The following is a 25,603-nucleotide window of genomic DNA, read 5'->3' on the forward strand; positions in this document are numbered from 1 at the left end:
ACAGAGTTCCAAGAGGGGGAGGAAGAAGTCGGCCAAGAGAGAGAGGGAGAGACTCTTGGTCGAATTTTTTGAATCACAAAAGTGTGGTATTTTTTCTCTATATGCTTTACTCTCTTATGTTGCGAGGTTCATTCGAGTTTGCAATCGCTTCAGTGTTATCACAGTGGAGTTGCATAGGCTTGTTCATATCAGGAACTACCTCCAGTTCGGCTAAGAAGTTCTTAAGCCAAACAGCCTATTTGGGTACCTCGGATGCTGCAATATATTCAGCTTTCATCGTAAAGTCCTCGATACTAGATTGATTAACGCTTCTCCAGACAATCGCTCCTCCATTGAGAGTGGACATTGACCCAGACGTTGACTTCAACATGTCACGGTCTGCTTGAAAATCAGAATCAGTGTATCCTTGTGCCACCAAGTCATTACTTGTGTACACAAGCATCATATCCCTAGTTCTCTTAAGATATTTCAGGATATGCTTAACAGCTATCCAATGATCAAGACCAGGATTTGACTGGGATCTACTAACAACTCCCACTGCATAGAATATGTCGGGTCTAGTGCACAAGATGGCATATATCAGACTCCCAACTACCGAGGCATATGGAAGTTGACTCATATCCTCCACTTGTTGAGGTGTCTTAGGACACTGCTCTTTTGACAGGGATAATCCTGTGCGCATCGGTAATAATGCGCCATGAGCATTTTTCATCGAGAAGCGGGCAAGTACCTTATCATTATAAGACAGAGCTAGTAGTTTGTTCTTCCTATCACGTACGATTTGGATTCCAAGAACAAAAGCTGCATTTCCTAAATCCTTCATTTGGAATTGCTTTGCCAGCCATGCTTTTATGTCAGACATGATCTCAATATCACTTCCTATCAGTAAGATGTCTTCTACATATATAAAGCACTAAGAAAACCACTACCTTTCCCTTTGAGTACTTGTAAACACAAGGCTCGGAAATGTTTTGTTCGAAACCATAGGTCTTGATAACGTCATCAAACGTTTGGTTCCAGGATCTAGATGCTTGTTTGAGTCCATAAATGGATTTCAACAATTTGCAAACCTTGTGCTCTTGACCCTTTTGTATGAATCCGTCTGGTTGAGCCATATAGATTTTTTCCTCCAGATAGCCATTCAAGAATGCTGTCTTTACGTCCATTTGCCAGATCTCATAATCATAATGAATGGTAATGGCCAAAAGAACTCTGATGGATTTAAACATGGCTACCGGAGAGAAGGTTTCGTCGTAGTTGATTCCTTCTCTTTGGGTGAAACCCTTAGCCACAAGTCTAGCCTTATAGGTTTCGACTTGTCCATCAGCTCCTTTCTTTTTCTTATAGATCCACTTGTACCCAATCGGTCTAAATTGTTCGGGTGCATCTACAAGAGTCCAGACTTAGTTTGAGTGCATAGACTGTATCTCTTGATTCATGGCTTCTAGCCATTTATCTTTGTCCAAGTCGACCATTGCATCGTTAAATGATGCGGGGTCGTCGTCGTCGCTCGCATCCAATGCAACGACGTTTGCTTCAAAGCCAAGATATTGGTCAAGCTCTCTAGAGACCCTCCCACTACGACGAGGCAATGTAGCACTTAGACCAACATTTGTGTTTTCTTCTTCATCTCCCACTCTCACATCAGTTGTAGGTAGAAATCGTTCCCCTAGGACGTTAGTCTTTGGGGTTGGTCTAATCGTTTCCTCGAGCACAATTGTACTGAGAGGTTTATGTGTTTTAACATAATCATCTTCAACAAAAGTAGCATGAGTAGAGACAAAGGTTTTCTTATCCATAGGATCATAGAATATATCTCCTCTAGTCCCTTACAGATAACCAACAAAGAAACATAAGTTTGTTTATTGTTCCAGTTTACTCGCATTCTTTTTCAAGACGTGAGCGGGACAATCCCATATGCGAAAGTGACGCAAGCTAGGATTAGCTCCGTTCCATGGTTCCAATGGGGTTTTGGATATTAATTTAGAAGGAACATGGTTAAAGAAAAATACAGCAGTTTGCAAAGCATATCCCTAGAAAGTTGAGAGTGAAGAATAGCTAATCATGGATGTAACCATGTCTAATAGAGTTCTATTTCTCCTTTCAGCAACACAATTTTGTTGTGGATTATCAGGTACCGATAATTGCAACATAATCCCATGTTCAAGCAAATAATCGGTGAACTCAGTATCCAAGAACTCGCCTCCCCGATCAAATCGAAAGGTCTTAATAGTTTTACATAATTGAATTTCAACACAGGCACGAAATTCTTTGAACTTGCCAAATGTTTCATATTCTTGGTGCATTAGGTAAATGAAACCATATCTAGAATAATCGTCAGTGAAAGTGACAAAATATTCATAACCGCCTCTCGCAGCTTCACTCATTGGTCCATAAATGTCCGAGTGAACTAGTTGCATAGGTTCGGTGGCCCTTAGTCCTTTGCCAGAGAAAGATCTCTTGGTCATCTTCCCTTTAATGTAGGATTCACAAACAGGTAGAGTTCCCACTTTAAGGTGTTTTAACGGCCCAAGCCTTAAAAACCTCTCTAGCCTGTTTATATTAATGTGACCAAGTCTTAAGTGCCATAAATATGTTTCATCATCATCGGATAACTTTATTCTTTTATCAGATCATGTTTAGCTACCTCAAACATCTCAACATTAAAAGAAAATTTTATTTTCAGGGGATATCACAAATAAACCATTGTATGAATGAACATCACATATAATTCTTCCATCATAAGAAATACTAATAGCATTTTCATTCATTGACAAAGAATATTTATGTTTTAGTAACATAGAAACTGAAATTAAGTTTCTACAAAAACCATGAATAAAATAAACTGAATCAAGTATCAAATATTTATTTCTGAATTGGAGTTGAACTACTCCTAAAGCTTTAGCCGTTACGGACTCGTCGTTCCCCACTCTAAGCTGTAGTTCATTTCCATTCAGTTCCTCCTAGGAATCAAACACCTGTAAAGATGTACAAACATAATTAGTAGTCCCCGAATCCACAATCCAGGACTAGAATGAATCTCCAGCATAAAATGCCTCTAATACATGTATGTTTGTGGACGGGACAATACCTCCACAAGACTCCAGGTACATGTCAACCACTTCGTCATCATCATCAGAGATGTAGATTACCAAAGGCTCTCCCACTGCGAGAACATTCTCCACGGGTTGTCTTATAGGAGAGTAATAATGAGATGGGATTGCCACACCAGCAGAGTGCAATCTATAAAGGAACTCGTCCTTTACTAAATCATCACGCCAAGCTAGTAGTTCAACTTGGAATTCCTTCATGACATAATTTGAGTCGAAACCACGAAAGTACTCTTTAAAGTCGGCGTACTCCTCGGCGAGGGATTCAAAAATGATCTCGACCCGAGTAGCTTCATTAATCTTAGTGCCTAATAAGCCGATCAGATTCAATCTATCGGTTATCGACTTCATGTGGTCGATGGCACACTCTCCGCTCTTCATCTTAGTATCCATTATTTCTTTTAACAAGGAATAGTTTGACGTCATGTTGAAATTTAATAAAATACAAGTACATAAATAATTATTCGAAAAGAAAAACATTCATCACAATAGTGTTGGAAATAAAAACATGATGAAATAAGCACGGGGAAAAATACTAATCTCTAAAAAGACCCAGTTTTTATATTCCATGGTAATTAACCAATAGCCATAGGCTGTTTCAGTAAGGTGACGTAACAGAGTGCACCTAGCGAAAATGAAGACCATCTCAGATTAGTAAAGTAATCGTGGTTCATGTACATTCATAACTATGCTTACTAACTACAAGTTTTATAGGAATATTTGGCCATATGAGACAACCACTGGTCATCTCACACTTGAGTCGACCCAATATTTCAGCAGACAAAGCTTAGCCCATATGTGCTAGGGAAGCCTAGGTCAGACACGAGATCCACTTCTCCACCTATCGCCAGAAACACAACCTTGGTATTGAAATGCGCTTACATGTCTAAAAGCCTAGGTCCGAAGGGAATGGACCACCATGTCTAAAAGACCGCCGGTCACGAGGCGAGCAAGACCACCCTCACGGTCTTGTGTCAATGTTGGAGGCCTTACCGTTCGACTCATTCATTAATCAACTATCCTTATCCAATTAGATAATTTCAAATTAAAAATGAAAGCCCATGATAACCCGCGATACAAGTTCCAAGTTATAAGTCCAGATTGCTATAAGGATTAGCAGCGAGCAGGAATAGCTTACGTGGAATGGGTTATACGTGAAATTAAGAAGAACCATTTTTTTGAAAGAGAAGATTCCAGGATTCGAAGGAATCATATCCGGGTAAGTGGAGTTTAGGCACCTACAATATCAAGAAATATTATATATATCCTTATATATACATATATTGTACGTGCATCTTTATGTGCTTTCTAGTAAGCAAGAGTAAGACAAGCCAAAAGATAAATCACTATCAAGATTAAGGGCTTTAAGCCATTAATGAATTGGGAAACGGAATTAGTCCGCCTAAAAAAATTGGCTAGAGGTAGTAGGAACCCGAGCCTTTGTTTTGTGTTTAGTTAGCCTCCCCTAAGAGATCCAGTCCTAGTGAGTTGGGTTATGAGAGACTGTGGTTAAGACTCGTATTCAAAAGCGATGATATTATGTTAGGATCTATGGGAGTCACATCCTAAGATCTTATAAGTCACGAGTTAATAAGCAAAAATAATATATGTCAAGACCAGGATTAAACCGAGCTAAGCAGTCTCTCTTGTTAAGCTAATTAAAGAGAAGACATGGAATGGTACCGCCTCCGACATATACCCCATGTTAGCAGCTACCTGTTATCCTTCGTGGTGGTACCACACGGGGATTAGACAGAAGATTGTGCAACCTCCTGTCTGGCGCCAATAAGACATGTGTCGTGCCGATATCATTAAGGGATCCCGAGCAGGATACGTATTGTATGATGGGAATTGCTGGGACCTAAGCTGACAAATTCTCAAATAAGCAAGAGTTACCGGGACCTAAAATGGTAATTCCATAGATTATGATAAAAGTAAGTATGTTATGATGAATATCACCGGGACCTAAGCTAGTGAATTCTTATGAGATGAATCTATTTGGGACCTAAGCCGATTGATTCTTAATAAAAGTGGATTTATCGGGACTTAAGCTGATACTTCCACAAGTTATGTTAAGATATGAACTCTATGTTATGTATTGCTTATGTGTTATGTGCACGGTGCATTAGATACATAGATATCCACTTACCGAGTCTTTCAACTCACAGTTATTATCTTGATATTGTAGATAAAGGCAAGGCTAAGGAGGACTAAGCATAGCATCAACATAATTGGTATGTACGGCTGCCGACCTGTGGCTAAGTCAATGGCGAATTGGTACGTTTTGTTTTTGAAAGTCGAGTCTTTTTGTTTGTAAAAGTTTTAAATAGTATGTTGTAGGAAAAATAAAAAATTTGCCCGTGTTTTTGGGACATTTTTGTAAATATTTTGAAAGTTTTTCTAGAAAATATTTCTGCAAGCGCTTCCACCATGGTTTTCATGAATTTTATTTTATGATAAGCAAGATACGAAAATCTCTGTCTTGGCTCATGGGCGAGCTAAGGCTCGTGGGTCGTGACACTTCTAATCATATGTTTGTACAGAATTTGATCAAACTAACTCCTTGATCATCCCTGGTGAGTTTGACATGGGTTGCAGCAGAAGTATGCTTATGAGCAACATTTTCAAGCCCAAACTTCTTTATGATATTTTAGGCGTACTTCCATTGGGAAATGAAAATTCCATCCCCCATTTATTTGATATGGAAATCAAGGAAGAGTTTTATCTCACCTACCATGGTCATTTCAAACTCACCTTGCATTTGTTGGACAAAATGTTCCACCATCTTGACAGAAATCCCTCCAAACACAATATCGTCAACATATATTTGAGCTATCATGAGATTTCCTCCTTCCTTCTTGAGAAACAGAGTCTTGTTTACTCCCCCACAAACTTAGCCATTATGAACAAGAAATTATGTGAGTCTCTCATAATAAGCACGATGCGCTTGCTTGAGAACATAGAGAGCTTTTCTATGCTTGTACACATGATTGAGAAAATTGACATCTACAAACCCCTTTGGCTGCCCAACATATTCTTCTTCATTCAAATAGCCATTGAGGAAGGCATTTTTCAATCCATCGGGTAATGTTTGAAGTGAAGGTGACAATAAATTCTAAGTAATAGCCTGATGGGTTCCAAGCGAGCAACCAGAGCAAACGTTTTATCAAAATCAACCCCTTCAAACTGAGTGTATCCTTGAGCAACAAGTTAAGCTTTATTACGTGTAACATGGCCAAACTCATCAGACTTATTCTTAAAGATCTACTTGGTGCCGATTATATTCACTGATGGCACAAGTTACCGAACTTCATTTCTTTTGAACTAAACAAGTTTCGCTTGGATAGCACTGATCCAGATTTCATCAACTATGGCTTCTTTAAAATTTTTTAGCTCAATCTTGGACGTGAAGCAGTCATTAGAAATCATTTTGCGATAGTTAACACGACATTTTTTTGAGTCAGTATACCTTCTTCAAGGTTGCCAATGACATTATCAACATAATGATTCTTCTAGACTCTAGTAGAAGGACCTTTGTTTTCACTCTCTTGGTCAGAATCATGATGATTAGCAGAATTATCTTCTTTAGAAATATTGACGCCCAGATTGTCAGCAACATCATGTCTGACATATGTACTAACAGGAGGACTATCATAGAGCTTTCAATAACATCAAGATTATTATTGATGATCACATTGATAGACTCAATCATAGATTTCGTACGCTTATTAAAGACACGATAAACACTACTATTTCTAGAGTAGCTCAGAAAATAGCTTCATCGCTCTTGGGGTCTAGCTTCCTACGTTGCTCCCTATCAGCAAGAATATAACATGTGGAGCCAAACACGTGAAAGTATCGGATATTGGGCTTTCTCCCCCTCCAAATCTCATAAGGAGTTGTAGTAGTCCCCGAACGAAGGGTCACTCGATTATGAATATGACAAGCTGTGTTAAGAGCTCGAGCCCAGAAAAATGCAAGGGAATATTCTTGGCAAGAATCATCATTGTGGCTATCTCTTGCAGTGTACGATTGGTTCTCTCAATAATGTCATTCTGATGAGAAGTAATGGGAGTAGAGAATTCATGAGATATGCCTTCAAAGTCACAGAAGGAGGAGAAACTAGAGTTTTCAAATTCCCTCCCATGATCACTTTGAGTTCTGATAATCTTCACAATAATTTCACTTTTTCATGTTGAACCCAATTACATCAAACACATCTCATGAATAAAATCAACCCAAGTATACGTGGAGTAGTCATCCACATAGAAAAATAACATATCTCTTCCCTCCAAGAGTTTCCACATGCATTGTGCCCAAAAGATCCATGTTCAGAAGTTCCAAAACACGTGAAGTGGTAAGATGTTGCACCATCTTGTGCGACGTCTTTGCTTGCTTTCCAATTTGGCACTCACCACAAATTTTTCCTTCTTCAACCTTGAGTTCATGAATGCCAATAATGGCCTTTTCATGATCTTCTTCATACTTCTCAGTTTGATTTGGCCAAATTTCTGATGTCGCAATTGATCTTTATCAATCTTAGAAATGAAACATGATTGAACCTACGAAACTTTACTAGGGGACCAGATGTAACAATTATCAGTGGATCGAATTCCCTTCATAATATTGACCTATTGCTGCTTAGACACAACACACTCTTGACGAGTAAATTAAACATGCAAGTCTTCTTCTTTTTCATAACTCGAAAGATATTTGCTAGTGGTCATAATTTTTCTATGTTCTAAAACGCAAATAAACAAAAGAGGTAAATTATAAAACATATATAAATTAAACTCGAATCTTACCTTACAACTATAAACTTCCATGAAAATAATCAAATTTTCAAGACTTACCTTCAAGATTATTAAAGCACGAATGAGATGAAAAATGCTAAAATTATCATTGTATAATATAGCTAAGATTATGGCGTATTATAAAACTCTAAGTGGCATGTGTGAATTAAATCCTGATTATGGGATTACTCATTACAAACCTATTGATTAGCAACGGCAATAAACAAACAAAAAAAGTACTACTTTTTTCCTAATATATCATTGGATTAATATGAAAAAATTGGGCTCTTTTTTTTTTTAACCAAAATTTGAGGCCTTACTTGAGGCCTAATTTTTACCAAAATAAATAGGCCTTAAACGATTGCTTAATTGACTTATACGTTGACGAGATTATGCGTATCAAGAGTCTAGTGACAAGTAATGGTTGCTCACAATCTTTTTATTTTTATTTTTTTGTACAATGCATGAAGATGCTGTTGTTCGTGTAATTTTAAAATTTAGTTTAACTAAATGATATTGATTGTTGTCGGCCCGTCGACGACCGACGGGGGTAAAGATGTCAATAGACGTCACGGTTCGGAGAACCACGTGAAAACACTGTATTATCCGCCAGTTCGGTAACAACACGCCCCGGCCGGCCAAGACCCGGCCTCCCGAGCTCGACCTCCACTCGGCCGCCCGAGCTCGACCTCCAGGCGAGCTCGACCTCGGCCTCACGAGCGACCTCGGCCTCACGAACGACCTCCAGGTGAGCTCGACCTCCACTCGGCCGCCCGAGCTTGACCTCCAGGCGAGCTCGACCTCGGCCTCACGAGCTCGACCTCGGCCTCACGAGCGACCTCGGCCTCACGAACGACCTCCAGGCGAGCTCGACCTCCAGGCGAGCTCGACCTCCACTCGGCCGCCCGAGCTCGACCTCCAGGCGAGCTCGACCTCGGCCTCACGAGCTCGACCTCGGCCTCACGAGCGACCTCGGCCTCACGAACGACCTCGGCCTCGCGAGCTCGACCTCGGCCTCGCGAGCTCGACCTCGGCCTCACAAGCTTATCCTCGGTCCTGTGCTATCTTCGGCCAAGGGGCCCACCAATGACGCCATCCTATGCTATCCTCTGCCGAGCCTATGTTATCCTCTGCCAACCTACATCATCCTCGGCCAAGGGACACGCCAATGACGCCAGCCCGTGTTATCCTCGGCCAAGGGGGCCCACCAGTGACCTCTTGATCGCCTATAAATACAGGCGCCACTCACCTTCTCCAGGAAACCCATTTTTGAGTCCAGAAACGCTGTAGAACTCAGACTTCACTCGTTTCCTCATCTTTGGCCTCTCACCCTCTAAATCCTCTATACTCCACCTCAATCCCACTAATGTTGAGCGTCGGAGAGGTAAACAGAGGTACCCCCTCTGTTTTCCCTTCTTAGCTCACGGTCCTCTCACCTTTTTCAGGTACCCCGGCGAGCTCAGACACCATCGACAGCCAAGGGAAGATCTGGGCAACCAGGTCCGACACGCTCGAGCCCAGGCGAGGCCACTTGGTCCGGCCTCGGGTCTAACCGCCTGTGGCTCCTAAATCGTTGTCCGAAAAACGGCGACAACATTTTGGCGCTAGAAGGAGGGGATCTCGAGAACAACCACGAGCTCTCCACCGGCAAACTCGCTTCCTCCACGGAAGACCACCAAAAAAATCAAAGCCAATAATTTCCTCTCCAAACAGTCTCTCTCTCCCATTTTATTCTTCAGCCACAAACCAAAAGAGAGAAAAAGAGATTCCTCTCTGGTCTTCATCTCAGACTCTCCAAAAAAAAAAAGGGAGAATTAGACGGCGCTGCAGATCTGTTCGGCCCCAGCACGCGCGAGCCGACTCCGGTGCTCGCTGAAGCCTACATCCCGACCGACGCTGCAGATCCAGCCAACCCCGGCACGCGCGAGCCGACTCCGACGCCCGCCGAAGCCTCGACTCCAACCGGCGCTGTAGATCTGTTCGGCCCCAGCGCGCGCGAGCCGACTCCGGTGCCCGCCGAAGCCTCGACTCCAACCGGCGCTGCAGATCTGTTCGGCCCCAGCGCGCTCTCCCTTCTGTTCCACATTTTCGCTACTTCTACGACTCTCGAGAGATGAGTCGTGTCCCCGCCGCCCCCGTGGGCGCCCGAGCGACTAGCTCGAGGCACGACCTCCAAAGCTCCGCGCACCGTCTCGAAGGGCAACCTCATGATAATGAGAGCCAGCCCCGAGACCCGACGAATGACCCCGAGGCCGCAGTTCGAGAGGACACGGCTCGAAGGCTCGCCGAGCTCCTAGACCGCCCCGGCGTCACCGGCACGCTCATCGCCGACCTCCTCGACTCCGACAACGTCGACGACATCAACCACAACGAGAAAGACCCCGATTACGTGGCAAAGTCGAGAGGCAACAAGACCGACCTCCACCACGCTCTTCACGAAAGGGGACGCACGCGCACGCTTCCAAAGGGACACCCTCGGGCGACCGCGTCTAGACGTCAACTTTCTAATGGGCACACGCACGCGCCCTCGAGGGGACACCCTCGGGCGACCACGCTAGGGCGTCAAGGGTCGAGTAATGCTCGGGGACACTCGACCTCTAGGTCCCGAAAGAGACGCTCCAAGCTCACCATCCGCGTCCAAAACCCCCGGGGAAATGACGACGTCAGTGGCCGTGGCGTCTGTCGAGGACGTCACCCGAATGACGTATCCTCGCCTAAAGTAATAGGGACGGCCACCGGAGACTTGAGAGATCGCCTCAATTCCTGAAGGGAATCTCATGGGAGCGACTTGAGAGAAAAACTCAATGCCCGACGCGGGGTCGAGAGAGAAGTCGTCTTGGGACATCAACCACCCAACGTTGCTGACCGCGCACCCAACAAAAGGCGCGCCGCCCCACTCATGGCGCCGGCCACCGGTCTCGGCTCGCGAAGGAAGAGGCGTAGAAGCGGTCGAGTCCCTAATGACCATCTGTCTCCAGCCCCGAAGCAACCCTTCGTCCCACTCAACACGGCGCCCGACCGGATCCTGAGCTTACACAGGGAGAAGCTAGGATCTCCGGCCCCATTAAAAACGGACCCCGCGACGAGGGACAAGAGCAAGCAATGCGAATATCACCATAACCACGGCCACACGACAACAGAATGCTACCAGCTTAGGAAGCGAATTGATTCCCTACTTCGAAGTGGGGACTTCAAGGAATTCGTCGCATCTGCTAGCAAGCCATGATTGTCGCAGCCTCCACCCTCAAACTCACGACCGAACTTGATCGACCTCGTGATCGCTTTTGTTGCGAAAATGCAATTTTCTTTTTCAGAAAAGGCCGAGTGCCATGACTACCTGTGCCGACCCCCTTTATTGCAATAGAGAATTATTCTAACACACTGTTGTATACCTCCGACACGAGAGTTTCTTGGCCTTCGTCTCACAAACGCAAGAAACTCGGGGGGCTAATGGGGATCAATGCTCAATCAAAAATAAAACTCAAAAAATAAATAAATAATAATAATAACAAAGTCTCAAGGGGCCGATGGTTAGGCCGGAGGTCCCAAAGAGAGTCTTCACGCCCCTCGAGTTAAGCTCGCTCCTCGAGTCCAGTTCGCTCCTCGAGTCGAGCTCCGAGTCTGCGAGTCGACTGATACTCCTCGTGCCGACTTCACGCGATTCCTCGAGTCGAGCTCGCTCGTCGAGTCCAGTTCGCTCCTCGAGTCGAGCTCGCTCTTCGAGTCCAGTTCGCTCCTCGAGTCGAGCTCCGAGTCCGCGAGTCTACTATTACTCCTCGTACCGACTCTTCACGCAATTCCTCGAGTCGAGCTCGCTCCTCGAGTCCAGTTCGCTCCTCGAGTCGAGCTCGCTCCTCGAGTCAAGATCGCTCCTCGAGTCGAGCTCGCTCCTCGAGTCAAGATCGCTCCTCGAGTCCAGCTCGTTCCTAGGGTCGAGGTCGCTCCTCGAGTTCAGTTCGCCCCTCGAGTCGAGCTCGCTCCTCGAGTCCAGTTCGCTCCTCGAGTCGAGCTCGCTCCTCGGGTCGAGCTCACTCCTCGAGTCCAGTTCGCTCCTCGAGTTGAGCTCGCTCCTCGGGTCGAGCTCGCTCCTCGAGTCCAGTTCGCCCCTCGAGTCGAGCTCGCTTCTCGAGTCCACTTCGCTCCTCGAGTCGAGCTCCGAGTCCGCGAGTCGACTGTTACTCCTCATACCGACTTCACGTAACTCCTCGGGTCGAGCTCACTACTCGAGTCCAGTTCGCCCCTCGAGTCGAGCTCGCTCCTCGAGTCCAATTCGCTCTTCGAGTCGAGCTCCGAGTCCGCGAGTCGACTGTTACTCATCGTACCGACTCTTCACGCAATTCCTCGAGCCGAGCGAGCTCCTCGAGTCCAGTTCGCCCCTCGAGTCGAGCTCGCTCCTCGCGTACAGTTCGCTCCTCGAGTCGAGCTCCGAGTCCAGTTCGCCCCTTGAGTCGACCTTGCTCCTCGAGTCCAGTTCGCCCCTCGAGTCGAGCTCGCTCATCGCGTACAGCTCTTTCCTCGAGTTCAGTTCGCACCTCGAGTCGAGCTCGCTCCTCGAGTCCAGTTCGCTCCTCGGGTCGAGCTCGCTCCTCGATTCTAGTTCGCTCCTCGAGTCCAATTCGCTCCTGGAGTCGAGCTCCGAGTACGCGAGTCGACTGTTACTCCTCGTACCGACTCTTCACGCAATTCCTCGAGTCGAGCTCGCTCCTCGAGTCCAGTTCGCCCCTCGAGTCGAGCTCGCTCCTCGAGTCCAGTTCGCTCCTCGAGTCGAGCTCCGATTCCGCGAGTCGACTGATACACCTCGTGCCGACTTCACGCGATTCCTCGAGTCGAGCTCGCTCCTAGAGTCCAGTTCGCTCGTCGAGTCGAGCTCGCTCCTCGAGTCCATTTCGCTCCTCGAGTCGAGCTCCAAGTCCGCGAGTCGACTGTTACTCCTCGTACCGACACTTCACGTAACTCTCCGGGTCGAGCTCGCTCCTCGGGTCCAGTTCGCTCCGAGAGTCGAGCTCGCTCCTCGAGTCCAGTTTGCTCCTCGAGTTGAGCTCGCTCCTCGTGTCGAGCTCCGAGTCTGCGAGTCGACTAATACTCGTGCCGACTCTTCACACAACTCCTCGAGTCGAGCTCGCTCCTCGAGTCCAGATCGCACCTCGAGTCGAGCTCGCTCCTCGAGTCCAGTTCGCTCCTCGGGACGAGATCGCTCCTCGAGTCCAGTTCGCTCCTCGAGTCGAGCTCGCTCCTCGAGTCCAATTCGCTCCTCGAGTCGAGCTCCGAGTCCGCGAGTCGACTGTTAATCCGCGTACCGACTCTTCACGCAATTCCTCGAGTCGAGCTCTCTCCTCGAGTCCAGTTCGCCCCTCGAGTCGAGCTCGCTCCTCGAGTCCAGTTCGCTCCTCGAGTCGAGCTCCGAGTCCGTGAGTCGACTGATACTCCTCGTGCCGACTTCACGCGATTCCTCGAGTCGAGCTCGCTCCTCGAGTCTAGTTCCCTACTTGAGTCGAGCTCGCTCCTCGAGTCCAGTTCGCTCCTCGAGTCGAGCTCCGAGTCCGCGAGTCGACTGTTACTCCTCGTACCGACTCTTCACGTAACTCCTCGGGTCGACCTCGCTCTTCGGGTCCAGTTCGCTCCGCGAGTCGAGCTCGCTCCTCGAGTCCAGTTCGCACCTCGAGTCGAGCTAGCTCCTCGTGTCGAGCTCCGACTCCGCGAGTCAACTAATACTCGTGCCGACTCTTCACACAATTCCTCGAGTCGAGCTCGCTCCTCGAGTCCAGTTCGCACCTCGAGTCGAGCTCGCTCGTCGAGTCCAGTTCGCTCCTCGTGTCGAGCTCGCTCCTCGAGTCCAGTTCGCTCCGCGAGTCGAGCTCGCTCCTCGAGTCCAGTTCGCTCCTCGAGTCGAGTTCGCTCCTCGAGTCCAGTTCGCTCCTCGAGTCAAGATCGCTCCTCGAGTCAAGTTCGCTCCTCGAGTTAAGCTCGCTCTTCGAGTCCAGTTCGCTCCTCCAGTCGAGCTCCGAGTCCGCGAGTCGAATGATACTCCTCGTGCCGACTTCACGCAATTCCTCGAGTCGAGCTCGCTCCTCGAGTCCATTTCGCTCCTCGAGTCGAGCTCGCTCCTCGAGTCCAGTTCGCTCCTCGAGTCGAGCTCGCTCCTCGAGTCCAGTTCGCTCCTCGAGTCGAGCTCCGAGTCCGCGAGTCGACTGTTACTCCTCGTACCGACTCTTCACGTAACTCCTCGGGTCGAGCTCGCTCCTCGGGTCCAGTTCGCTCCGCGAGTCGAGCTCGCTCCTCGAGTCCAGTTTGCTCCTCGAGTCGAGCTCGCTCCTCGTGTCGAGCTTCGAGTCCGCGAGTCGACTAATACTCATGCCGACTCTTCATACAACTCCTCGAGTCGAGCTCGCTCCTCGAGTCCAGTTTGCACCTCGAGTCGAGCTCGCTCCTCGAGTTCAGTTCGCACCTCGAGTCGAGCTCGCTCCTCGAGTCTAGTTCGCTCCTCAAGTCGAGCTCGCTCCTCGAGTCCAGTTCGCTCCGCTAGTCGAGCTCGCTCCTCGAGTCCAGTTCGCTCCTCGAGTCGAGCTCGCATCTCGAGTCCAGTTCGCTCCTCGAGTCAAGATCGCTCCTCGAGTCGAGCTTGCTCCTTGGGTCGAGCTCGCTCCTCGAGTCCAGTTCGCTCCTCCAGTCGAGCTCCGAGTCCGCGAGTCGACTGTTACTCTTCATACCGACTTCACGTAACTCCTCGGGTCGAGCTCACTCCTCGAGTCCAGTTCGCCCCTCGAGTCGAGCTCGCTCCTCGAGTCCAATTCGCTCCTCGAGTCGAGCTCCGAGTCCGCGAGTCGACTGTTACTCCACTACAAGAAATACCACATTTAGTGACGAACCTAATAGCGACGATTAAGTCGTCGCTAATAAATCGTCGCTAATAACCCTTTTAGCGACGATAAAATCGTTGCTAATTCTTTGGTGCGAAAAATATTGAAGTTTGGCGGCAAAGATAATTAGCGAGGACTTAATCGTCGCTAATTCTTTTTTGTCGTCGCTAAGTTCGCGGGAAAATAATTAGCGACGATAAATTCGTCGCTAATTATTTCTGAATTCATTTAGCGACGACAAATTCGTTGCTAAAGATGTTGAATTAATTTCGAATTTTAAAGAGGGAAAAATCCCTCCAATTTAATTAAGGCGAAAACATTTAGCGACGATAAAATCATCGCTAACGATTGTTTTATCGTCGCTATACAATTAGCGACGACAGAATCGTCGCTAAAGGGCATCCAATTTATGACGAATTTTAAAGAGGGAAAAATCCCTCCCATTAAATTAAAACGAAATGATTTAGCGACGATAAAATCGTCGTTAAATGTATGAAATTTACTAATAGCGACGATTTCATCGTCGCTAAATGTCTGGTTCACGTAAGTTCATTTAGCGACGAACCTAAATCATTTAGCGACGAAAAAATCGTCGGTAAAGGTCTTTAAATACCAGAAACGCGACCCAGCTTCCCCATTCGCTCAGAAACCCTAAATTCTACTTTCTCTCTCTACTTTCTCCCTCCTCCGGTTTGTGCCTCGTCCGCCGTGTGTCGCCGACGCTCCTCCGCCGTGTGCCTCGCCGGTAAGTCTCTCTCCTCACTACTTCTCTCTCTCTCCTCACATCTCTCTCCTAAAGTCCCTCTCTCTCCCATTACAGCTCATCCTCCGCCGCTCCTTCGCCGCTCCGCCGCCGACGCCGACGCCGCTCCACCACCGACGCCGACGCCGCTCCCCTTCTCTGGCCGCGCGCGCTCCTCTTGATCTTGATCGGTAAGTTTTTTTTTTAAAAACTATATATATATATATATATATATATATATTAGTTAGTTAGTTATAGGATTAATATATATTAGTTATAAATTTATGTATATATTAGTTATATATTAGTTGTATATGATTAATATATATAGGATTATAAACTTTAGTTATAAATTTATTTTAATTAGTTATAGGATTATAAACTTTAGTTATATATTTGTTATAAATTAGTTATAAATGAATTATATAATTTTAGTTATAAATGTTTGTTATATATTTTTTAGTTATAATTTTAGTTATAAATGAATTATATAAGTATAAATTAGTTATAAACTTTAGTTATATATTTGTTATAAATTAGTTATAAATGAATTATATAATTTTAGTTATAAATGTTTGTTATATATTTTTTAGTTATAATTTTAGTTATAAATGAATTATATAAGTATAAATTAGTTATAAATGAATTATATATTTTTAGTTTAGAAATTTGTTATAATTTATATTTTTAGAATTATATATTTGTTATACCAAATATAAATTTTATAAATTATAAATGAATTATAAATATTTGTTATAAATTTTATAAATTATAAATGAATTATATATTTGTTATAAATTTTATATTTGGTAAAATTATGTAAAAACAATTAGTTAGTTTATGTAAATTAAATGGAATTGTATTTAATTGTTGTTAGAAATGATTAAAAATGTGATGGATTATGAATTTTAATAATCGAACCACTGAGGTTGGATTTATTGTTAGTTTTAGGATGTTTCTATGCAGGTTTTAGTTAAACGCTTGATGCCGGGTTGTTAAGTTTATAGGGGAGGTTCTGTCGAAATTTCGGTAGGATCGATCGTGAAATTATAAAATAAAATACGAAAACTACTAAATTTTGAAATGTTCAATCTATAGGTAAAATGAGTTATCCAAATAGGAATTGGATAATCGAGGACCAACGTTTAAGCGTTGAGTTTGCGGCTGGCATGACAGAGTTCATGGCAATGGCCCGACAACACGTAAATGTCGAAGGACGAGTTAAGTGTCCATGCAAGAGGTGTAACAACGTGTTGATGCAAAAAATTCCTGATATAGAGAATCATCTCTTTATCAGAGGATTTAAGAGGAATTACACGAGGTGGAACTTTCACGGGGAGGAAGAAGATGACGTAATGCAGTATCAGACGGAGTACAGAGGAGGGATGTTTGATGCTGTACACGATATCTTAGATCACAACGACGTAGACGGTGACGATGACAGTATTGACCCGAATGCATAATACCAGAGTGGACAGTTCGATGACCTTTTCAGCGACCTGAACACAGAATTATGGCCGGGTTGTACGAAGTATTCGTCACTCTCATTTGTTGTCACGTTGATGCATTTGAAAGTGATGAACAAGTGGACGAATAAGTCGTTTGATCAGCTTCTGAAAGTACTGAAAAAATCTCATCCGATCGACAACACGATTCCAGAGTCACATTATGAAGCAAAGGCGAAATTGCGTCGATTTGGTATGGATTACGAGTCGATTCACGTTTGCAAACACGATTGCGCGTTGTTTTGGAAGGACAACGCCAATCTAGACGAGTGTCCAGTTTGTAATGAGAGTCGGTGGCTGATGAAAGACGGTGGAAAAAAAGTAGCGCATAAAGTGTTGCGCTACTTTCCACTGAAAGATCGACTTAAGCGACTGTACGCGAGTCGGCACACAGCTCTAGAGATGCAGTGGCACGAGAATGAACGCATTAAAGAGGATGGTGTACTGCGACATCCTGCTGACGGAGCAACGTGGAAGGAGATCGACCGAAAATATCCCATGTTTGCGGCAGAACCGAGGAACGTCCGGCTTGGACTTACCGCCGATGGTTTCAACCCATTTGGTGACATGAGTTTATCGTACAGTATGTGGCCGGTAGTCTTGACTGCGTACAATTTACCGCCGTGGTTGTGCATGAAAACATCGTACTTGATGTTAACATTGCTTATACCAGGTCGTAGTGCGCCGGGTAAAGACATGGATGTTTTCTTACGACCGCTGATTGATGAGCTGAAGGAATTGTGGGAAACCGGTGTTGTGTTGAGAGATGGTTCGACCGGTGAGCTATTCAGGTTGTTTTCCGTATTTCTATGGACGGTGAATGATTTTCCAGCGAGAAGCAGTTTGTCGGGATGGAGTGGTCAAGGGTACCTTGCTTGTCCGACGTGTAACAACGACACACCATCTTTCAAGGCTCGAAACAAGATTGTTTACTGCGATCATCGTCGATTCTTGCCGTTGTTACACCCGATGAGGAAGAGCAAACTGTACAAGGTACGAAATGAGAAACGACCACCACCAGTGAGAAAATCAGCGAGCGATATACTTCGCCAATTGCGATTAGTGGGAGATGCAACCCCGGGGAAGCACCCTGACTTCGGCGGGAAGAAACGAAAGCGCGATGCGAGTGAGCTGAATTGGACAAAGAAAAGTATTTTCTTCGAGTTGCCGTATTGGTCGAGTCTTACGCTGAAGCATAACCTCGATGTAATGCATATAGAAAAGAATGTATGCGACAATCTTCTGGGTACCTTGCTGAACATCGAGGGGAAGACGAAAGACACAGATAAGGCGCGGTTGACTTTGGCGGACTGGAACATAAGGCACGAGCTTCATTTATACCAAGAAGGAGATAGATGGATGAAACCGCCTTCGCCATACACTCTGACACCTTCAGAACGGAAGCGGTTTACTGAGTTCTTGAGATCTGTCAGATTTCCCGATGGTTTTGCGGGGAATTTGAAGAAGAATGTTACCGCGGATGGGAGATTGACGGGTTTGAAGTCTCACGATTGTCACGTGATTATGCAGCGCCTATTGGCTCCTGCTATTCGTCCTTTTCTGGAGCGAACAATTCGAGATGCCATAATAGAGCTCTGCAACTTCTTCAGACTTATTTGCTCTAGAACGCTGGTAATTTCAGACATTGAGAAGGCGCAAGAGGATGTGAAGCTTATATTGTGTAAGTTGGAACGAATTTTCCCGCCTGATTTCTTCACAATCATGGTTCATTTGGTAATGCATCTACCGGAGGAGGCAATTAACGGAGGTCCAGTTCATATGCGGTGGATGTACCCATTTGAGAGATACCTTGGAACGCTCAAGAACTTTGTGCGTAATCGAGCTAGACCAGAGGGTTCAATTGCCGAAGCCTATGTTGTAGATGAAGCATTGACATTCTGCTCAAGGTATCTAGAAGGCGTTGAGAATCGTTTCAACATGCCCCAACGAACAGACATCGCGTCTAACTTCGAAGGTGTCGAACGGGAGTTATCGGTGTTTCAGTCATCAAGTTGTCGGCCTTACGGGAAGATGACCACGATACGCTTAGATGAGAATATACGATTGCTCGCTGAGTGGTACATTTTACGAAATTGTCCCGAAATTGACGATTTCATGAGGTAAATGAGTGAAATAAATGAACTTGAATTATATTTATACGAAGTGATGTATTAAATGAACATGAATTATATTTCAGTGAACACATAGATCTCATGGAATTAGAAGGTCGGCCAAATGTTGAAGAAGCGCATCGACTTGAGTTCCCAAAGTGGTTTTGGGAAAAGGTATTTCACTACCAAACTCAAAAAATATGAGATAATTACTAACCGACTCGTTAATGGTTGTATGTAGGTATTTCGCATGAGCCAAGACGGATTATCCGTTACCTCCTAATTATATGCATTGGCATTGGGACCACATTTCGCACCACAGACGTATCCGTGTTGTGTAGTGAACGGGGTTAAATTTATCTCTCGTCAACGTGATAGCAGAAGAACAACTCAGAATAGCGGGGTATGTGTACCAAGTGAAGGAGGTCACGACTTCTACGGTCAAGTAGAAAACGTCATTGTCTTGACGTATCAGAACAATTGTCGCGTCGTCTTATTTCAATGTTGTTGGTTCGGTGATCAAGATCCGAGGAAAAGGACACACAACGACAATAACTTGACAAGCGTGTATGTGGCAAAAGAATGGTACAAAGACGAGCCATTTATTTTGGCAACTCAAGCGAAACAAGTTTTCTACTTGGAAGATAACTTGAATGGTCCTGATTGGCGAATCGTCGAAGAGTGTAATCATCGAAATGTGTGGGATCTTCCTGATATTGACCTCATTCTTGGTCAATCTTCGTCTTCAGTTCAGTTGTCAGTAGAACCGTTAGATTTAGATTCACTGTCAACGCGTCATCAGTCTGCGATACCAGAGCCCGTGAGCAACGACGCAGTAAACTTGTTGGAGAATATTGAAGAAGAAGAGTTTATCGATGATGAAGAAACTAAGGACGAAGATTTGATGGAAGAAGATGATTTGTCAGACGACGATGATTGATAGTATATAACGTTTTTCATTTACTTACTAAATTAACTGATTTAAATCATTAAGAATGCATAATCAAATAATTTTTTTTTGAATTTCAGATGGCTGCGGCTACAGGAGCTGGAGGCAGCGGAGGCGGGGATGACTTCTTAGCCCGTCTCCCGAATTATTGCCAGTCGGCGCCCGTACGTGATGGCGTCGAAGAAGAAGACGAGGATATCGAACCGGCCGTGCGTGGGCCGACGGTCGGGCTTCGATCTGAGCGTGCACGGCGCCCCGGGGTGAAGGAAGTCGTTATTTATAACGAGGACTTTCAGTCGTTCTTGCAGCCAGAGCGCGAGATGGATCCGGATCTCGCGACGTTCGCGAACACGCTCGGGTTGGTCGTCCGAGACAAGATCTCGCCTACGGTCCCAAGGTGGACGAATGCGAACGTGGGGCCGGCGAAGGAGGCCGAGATCCGAGCAGCGATTCGAGACAAGTACGACATTCGAGTCGATGGTGATGCAACCGGGAAGAAGAAGGTGATTGTCGATGCGGCAATCATTCGAGACGCGAAGACTCGTCTTCGCGATTGGAGGCATACATTGTGGTCGTGGTTCGACATCGACTGCAAGAGCAGCGTACAGGTGGCGCGGTCGCTGAAACCGAAGACCGTTAAGCTCGACACCGAATGGGAGACGCTGATACAACGATATACGAGCGATGAATTTAAGGTAATATCGAATCATTTACGTTACTCGAATGTTTATTAAACGATTTGTTATTTACGTGTACGTTTACTTATATTACAACAGGCTATACAAGCGAAGAATAAGGCGAATCGCGCGAAGAAGAAGACGAAGACTCGACAGGGGACGATTGGGTTTTCGACCCACCGCATGAAAAACGTAAGTTTTATGTTTATATGATACATCAAATCGTTAAAATTATCTAACACTTGAAGTTTTGTTTACATGCAGAAGAGCGTCGAGACAGGCGCATTCGAGAGCTTGTTTGCGAACTACAAGCGCCAACATCAGTCCGACAAGTCTGAATGGCTGACTCCTGAAGCCTCCGCACGTTATGTAAGTTTACATTTATTTTTCTTATTTTTCGATTAATATATACTAACTAGTTAATTATATCAGGATCGACTGGTCGCTAGGTTCAACACGTTGCGAGCGGAGGCTGAGCACCAAGGAGCGGACGTTGATATTTCCGTTCTAGAGCAGCAGGCGATCCGCGATATTATGGGTTCGCGGACTGATCACTTGACCGGCGTCGGACGTTTGGTGCCACAGGGAGCACGGATGGCGGCTGAAGTCGCCGAAGTCTACGGTTCGGAGGCTGGGACGTCGCAACCAGGATATGTCTCGCAGGAGGTGTTGGCATCGACCCTCGCCGCGTTCACCGAGACAATATAGAGTCAGGTGCCCGGCCTCAACCTTAGCTCGTTCATGTCCCAATTTCCGCAGAGTTCGCAGCAGGCTCCGTCATCCCACAGCCAGCAGACTCCGACGGCCGACGTCCACACTCCGACGCCCGACGTCCGCACTCCGACGGGCGGCCAGCAAAGGACTCCCGACGCCAGCCAGCAGACGACGCCCGGCGGACCAAGTCAGTCTACTCCGACGCCGCAGCCTGTAGAACTTCAGCGCCAGCAGAAGAGCGTTTCTCGTCGAGGAGGGGGAAAACGAGTGGCGGGACGACAAAGCAAACGTCGCGACTAGTTGTTTATTAGTTGTTTTGTGTATTTATTATTTACATATTTCTCGATAACCGAAAACGTACGTAACCGGATTTTATATAGTTGTTGATTTGGATAATATAATTTAGTGATTTTTCATTTTAGAATTTCACAACCAAAAAACCGTAAAAAATAAATAATTAACGACGAAAAAAAAATTATAATAATAATAATTAGCGACGATAAAATCGTCGCTAAATATCATTCATACAACGTTTTAGCGACGATTTTGTCGTCGCTAAAACTCTGTTTCACAACGAAAAAAACTTCTCGTCACAACATTTAGCGACGACTTTGTCGTCGCTAATTGACGCGGGATTTTTTCCCGCGGTAATTAGCAACGACAAATTCGTCGCTAATTGTCTGTTTCAAATTGAAAATAAACTTCTGGTCACAACATTTACGGACGATTTTATCGTCGCTAATATCGTCGCTAAATATTTACCGACGATTAAATCGTCGCTAAATATATTTAGGCACGGCGAATTAGCGAGGATTTTTATCGTCGCTAATATCGTCGCTAAATACATTTAGCGACGATTTTAGGGTTATTACCGACGAATAAAATCGTCGGTAAATGTTGTAAATGTTGTAGTGCTCCTCGTACCGACTCTTCACGCAATTCCTCGAGTCGAGCTCGCTCCTCGAGTCCGGTTCGCCCCTCGAGTCGAGCTCGCTCCTCGAGTACAGTTCGCTCCTCGAGTCGAGCTCCGAGTCCGCGAGTCGACTAATACTCCTCGTGCCGACTTCATGCGATTCCTCGAGTCGAGCTCGCTCCTCGAGTCCAGTTCGCTCCTCGATTCGAGCTCCGAGTCCGCGAGTCGACTGTTACTCCTCGTATCGACTCTTCACGTAACTCCCCGGGTCGAGCTCGCTCCTCGAGTCCAGTTCGCACCTCGAGTCGAGCTCGCTCCTCGAGTCCAGTTCGCTCCTCGGGTCGAGCTCGCTCCTCGAGTCCAGTTCGCTCCTCGAGTCGAGCTCGCTCCTCGAGTCCAATTCGCTACTCTAGTCGAGCTCCGAGTCCGCGAGTCGACTGTTACTCCTCGTACCGACTCTTCACGCAATTCCTCGAGTCGAGCTCACTCCTCGAGTCCGGTTCGTCCCTCGAGTCGTGCTCGCTACTCGATTCTAGTTCGCTCCTCGAGTCGAGCTCGCTCCTCGAGTCCAATTCGCTCCTCGAGTCGAGCTCCGAGTCCGCGAGTCGACTGTTACTCCTCATACTGACTCTTCACACAATTCCTCGAGTCGAGCTCGCTCCTCGAGTCCAGTTCTCCCCTCGAGTCGAGCTCGCTCCTCAAGTCCAGTTCGCTCCTCGAGTCGAGCTCCGAGTCCGCGAGTCGACTGATACTCCTCGTGCCGACTTCACGCGATTCCTCGAGTCGAGCTCGCTCCTCAAGTCCAGTTCGCTCCTCGAGTCGAGCTCGCTCCTCGAGTCCAGTTCGCTCCTCGAGTCGAGCTCCGAGTCCGCGAGTCGACTGTTACTCCTCATACCGACTCTTCACGTAACTCCTCGGGTCCAGTTCGCTCGGCGAGTCGAGCTCGCACCTCGAGTCCAGTTCGCACCTCGAGTCGAGCTCGCTTCTCGTGTCGAGCTCCGAGTCCGCGAGTCAACTAATACTCGTGCCGACTCTTCACACAACTCCTCGAGTCGAGCTCGCTCCTCGAGTCCAGTTCGCACCTCGAGTCGAGCTCGCTCGTCGAGTCCAGTTCGCTCCTCGGGTCGAGCTCGCTCCTCGAGTCTAGTTCGCTCCGCGAGTCGAGCTCGATCCTCGAGTCCAGTTCGCTCCTCGAGTCGAGCTCGCTCCTCGAGTCCAGTTCGCTCCTCGAGTCAAGATCGCTCCTCGAGTCAAGTTCGCTCCTCGAGTAAAGCTCGCTCCTCGAGTACAGTTTGCTCCTCGAGTCGAGTTACGAGTCCGCGAGTCGACAGATACTCCTCGTGCCGACTTCACGCGATTCCTCGAGTCGAGCTCGCTCGTCGAGTCCAGTTCGCTCCTCGAGTCGAGCTCGCTCCTAGAGTCCAATTCGATCCTCGAGTCGAACTACGAGTCCGCGAGTCTAGTGTTACTCCTCGTACCGACTCTTCACGCAATTCCTCGAGTCGTGCTCGCTCCTCGAGTCCAGTTCGCCGCTCGAGTCGAGCTCGCTCCTCGAGTCCAGTTCGCTCCTCGAGTCAAGATCACTCCTCGAGTCAAGTTCGCTCCTCGAGTTAAGCTCGCTCCTCGAGTACAGTTCGCTCCTCGAGTCGAGCTCCGAGTCCGCGAGTCGACTGATACTCCTCGTGCTGACTTCACGCGATTCCTCGAGTCGAGCTCGCTCGTCGAGTCCAGTTCGCTCCTCGAGTCGAGCTCGCTCCTCGAGTCCAGTTCGCTTCTCGAGTCGAGCTCCGAGTCCGCGTGTCTACTATTACTCCTCGTACCGACTCTTCACGCAATTCCTCGAGTCGAGCTCGCTCCTCGAGTCCAGTTCGCCCCTCGAGTCGAGCTCGCTCCTCGAGTCCAGTTCGCTCCTCGAGTCGAGCTCCAAGTCCGCGAGTCGACTGATACTCCTCGTGCCGACTTCACGCGATTCCTCGAGTTGAGCTCGCTCCTCGAGTCCAGTTTGCTCCTCGAGTCGAGCTCGCTCCTCGAGTCCAGTTCGCTCCTCGAGTCGTGCTCGCTCCTCGAGTCCAGTTCGCTCCTCGAGTCGAGCTCCGAGTCCGTGAGTCAACTGTTACTCCTCGTACCGACTCTTCACGTAACTCCTCGGGTCGAGCTCGCTCCTCGGGTCTAGTTCGCTCCGCGAGTCGAGCTCGCTCCTCGAGTCCAGTTCGCTCCTCGAGTCGAGCTCGCTCCTCGTGTCGAGCTCCGAGTCCGCGAGTCGACTAATACTCGTGCCGACTCTTCACACAACTCTTCTAGTCGAGCTCGCTCCTCGAGTCCAGTTCGCACCTCGAGTCGAGCTCGCTCGTCGAGTCCAGTTCGCTCCTCGGGTCGAGCTCGCTCCTCGAGTCCAGTTCGCTCCGCGAGTCGAGCTCGCTCCTCGAGTCCAGTTCACTCCTCGAGTCAAGATTGCTCCTCGAGTCAAGTTCGCTCCTCGAGTTAAGCTCGCTCTTCGAGTCCAGTTCGCTCCTCCAGTCGAGCTCCGAGTCCGCGAGTCGAATGATACTCCTCGTGCCGACTTCACGCAATTCCTCGAGTCGAGCTCGCTCCTCGAGTCCAGTTCGCTCCTCGAGTCGAGCTCGCTCCTCGTGTCCAGTTTGCTCCTCGAGTCGAGCTCGCTCCTCGAGTCCAGTTCGCTCCTCGAGTCGAGCTCCCAGTCCGCGAGTCGACTGTTACTCCTCATACCGACTCTTCACGTAACTCCTCGGGTCGAGCTCGCTCCTCGGGTCCAGTTCGCTCTGCGAGTCGAGCCCGCTCCTCGAGTCCAGTTTGCTCCTCGAGTCGAGCTCGCTCTTCGCGTCGAGCTCCGAGTCCGCGAGTCGACTAATACAAATGCCGACTCTTCACACAACTCCTCGAGTCGAGCTCGCTCCTCGAGTCCAGTTCGCACCTCGAGTCGAGCTCGCTCCTCGAGTTCAGATCGCACCTCGAGTCGAGCTCGCTCCTCGAGTCCAGTTCGCTCCTCAGGTCGAGCTCGCTCCTCGAGTCCAGTTCGCTCCGCTAGTCGAGCTCGCTCCTCGAGTTTAGTTCGCTCCTCGAATCGAGCTCACATCTCGAGTCCAGTTCGCTCCTCGAGTAAAGATCGCTCCTCGAGTCGTGCTCGCTCCTCGGGTCGAGCTCGCTCCTCGAGTCCAGTTCGCCCCTCGAGTCGAGCTCGCTCCTCGAGTCTAGTTCGCTCCTCGAGTCGAGC

General features: G+C 47.3%; 1 protein-coding gene across 1 annotated transcript; it reads left to right on the forward strand.

The window, feature by feature from the left end:
• The first annotated feature begins 20,147 nt into the window (after window positions 1–20,147).
• Window positions 20,148–20,957, forward strand: LOC149408168 (uncharacterized). The gene is made up of 2 exons (XM_089624235.1): window positions 20,148–20,762; window positions 20,844–20,957. The coding sequence occupies exons 1-2, from the start codon at window positions 20,148–20,150 to the stop codon at window positions 20,955–20,957; spliced, it is 729 nt and encodes a 242-aa protein (XP_089480361.1).
• The last annotated feature ends 4,646 nt before the right edge of the window (window positions 20,958–25,603 follow it).

Source organism: Urtica dioica, chromosome 1, assembly GCF_054948205.1.
Source record: "Urtica dioica subsp. dioica isolate 48M chromosome 1, U.dioica_male_clone48M_v1_H2, whole genome shotgun sequence".
Classification (NCBI taxonomy): Eukaryota; Viridiplantae; Streptophyta; class Magnoliopsida; order Rosales; family Urticaceae; genus Urtica; species Urtica dioica.

Excerpts from the sequence above, each read along its gene's own strand:
- LOC149408168 (XM_089624235.1), top strand. The coding sequence starts at position 20,148 with ATGGCTGCGGCTACAGGAGCTGGAGGCAGCGGAGGCGGGGATGACTTC. Across the intron at positions 20,763-20,843 it reads ATACGAGCGATGAATTTAAG|GCTATACAAGCGAAGAATAA; the intron begins GTAATATCGAAT and ends ATATTACAACAG.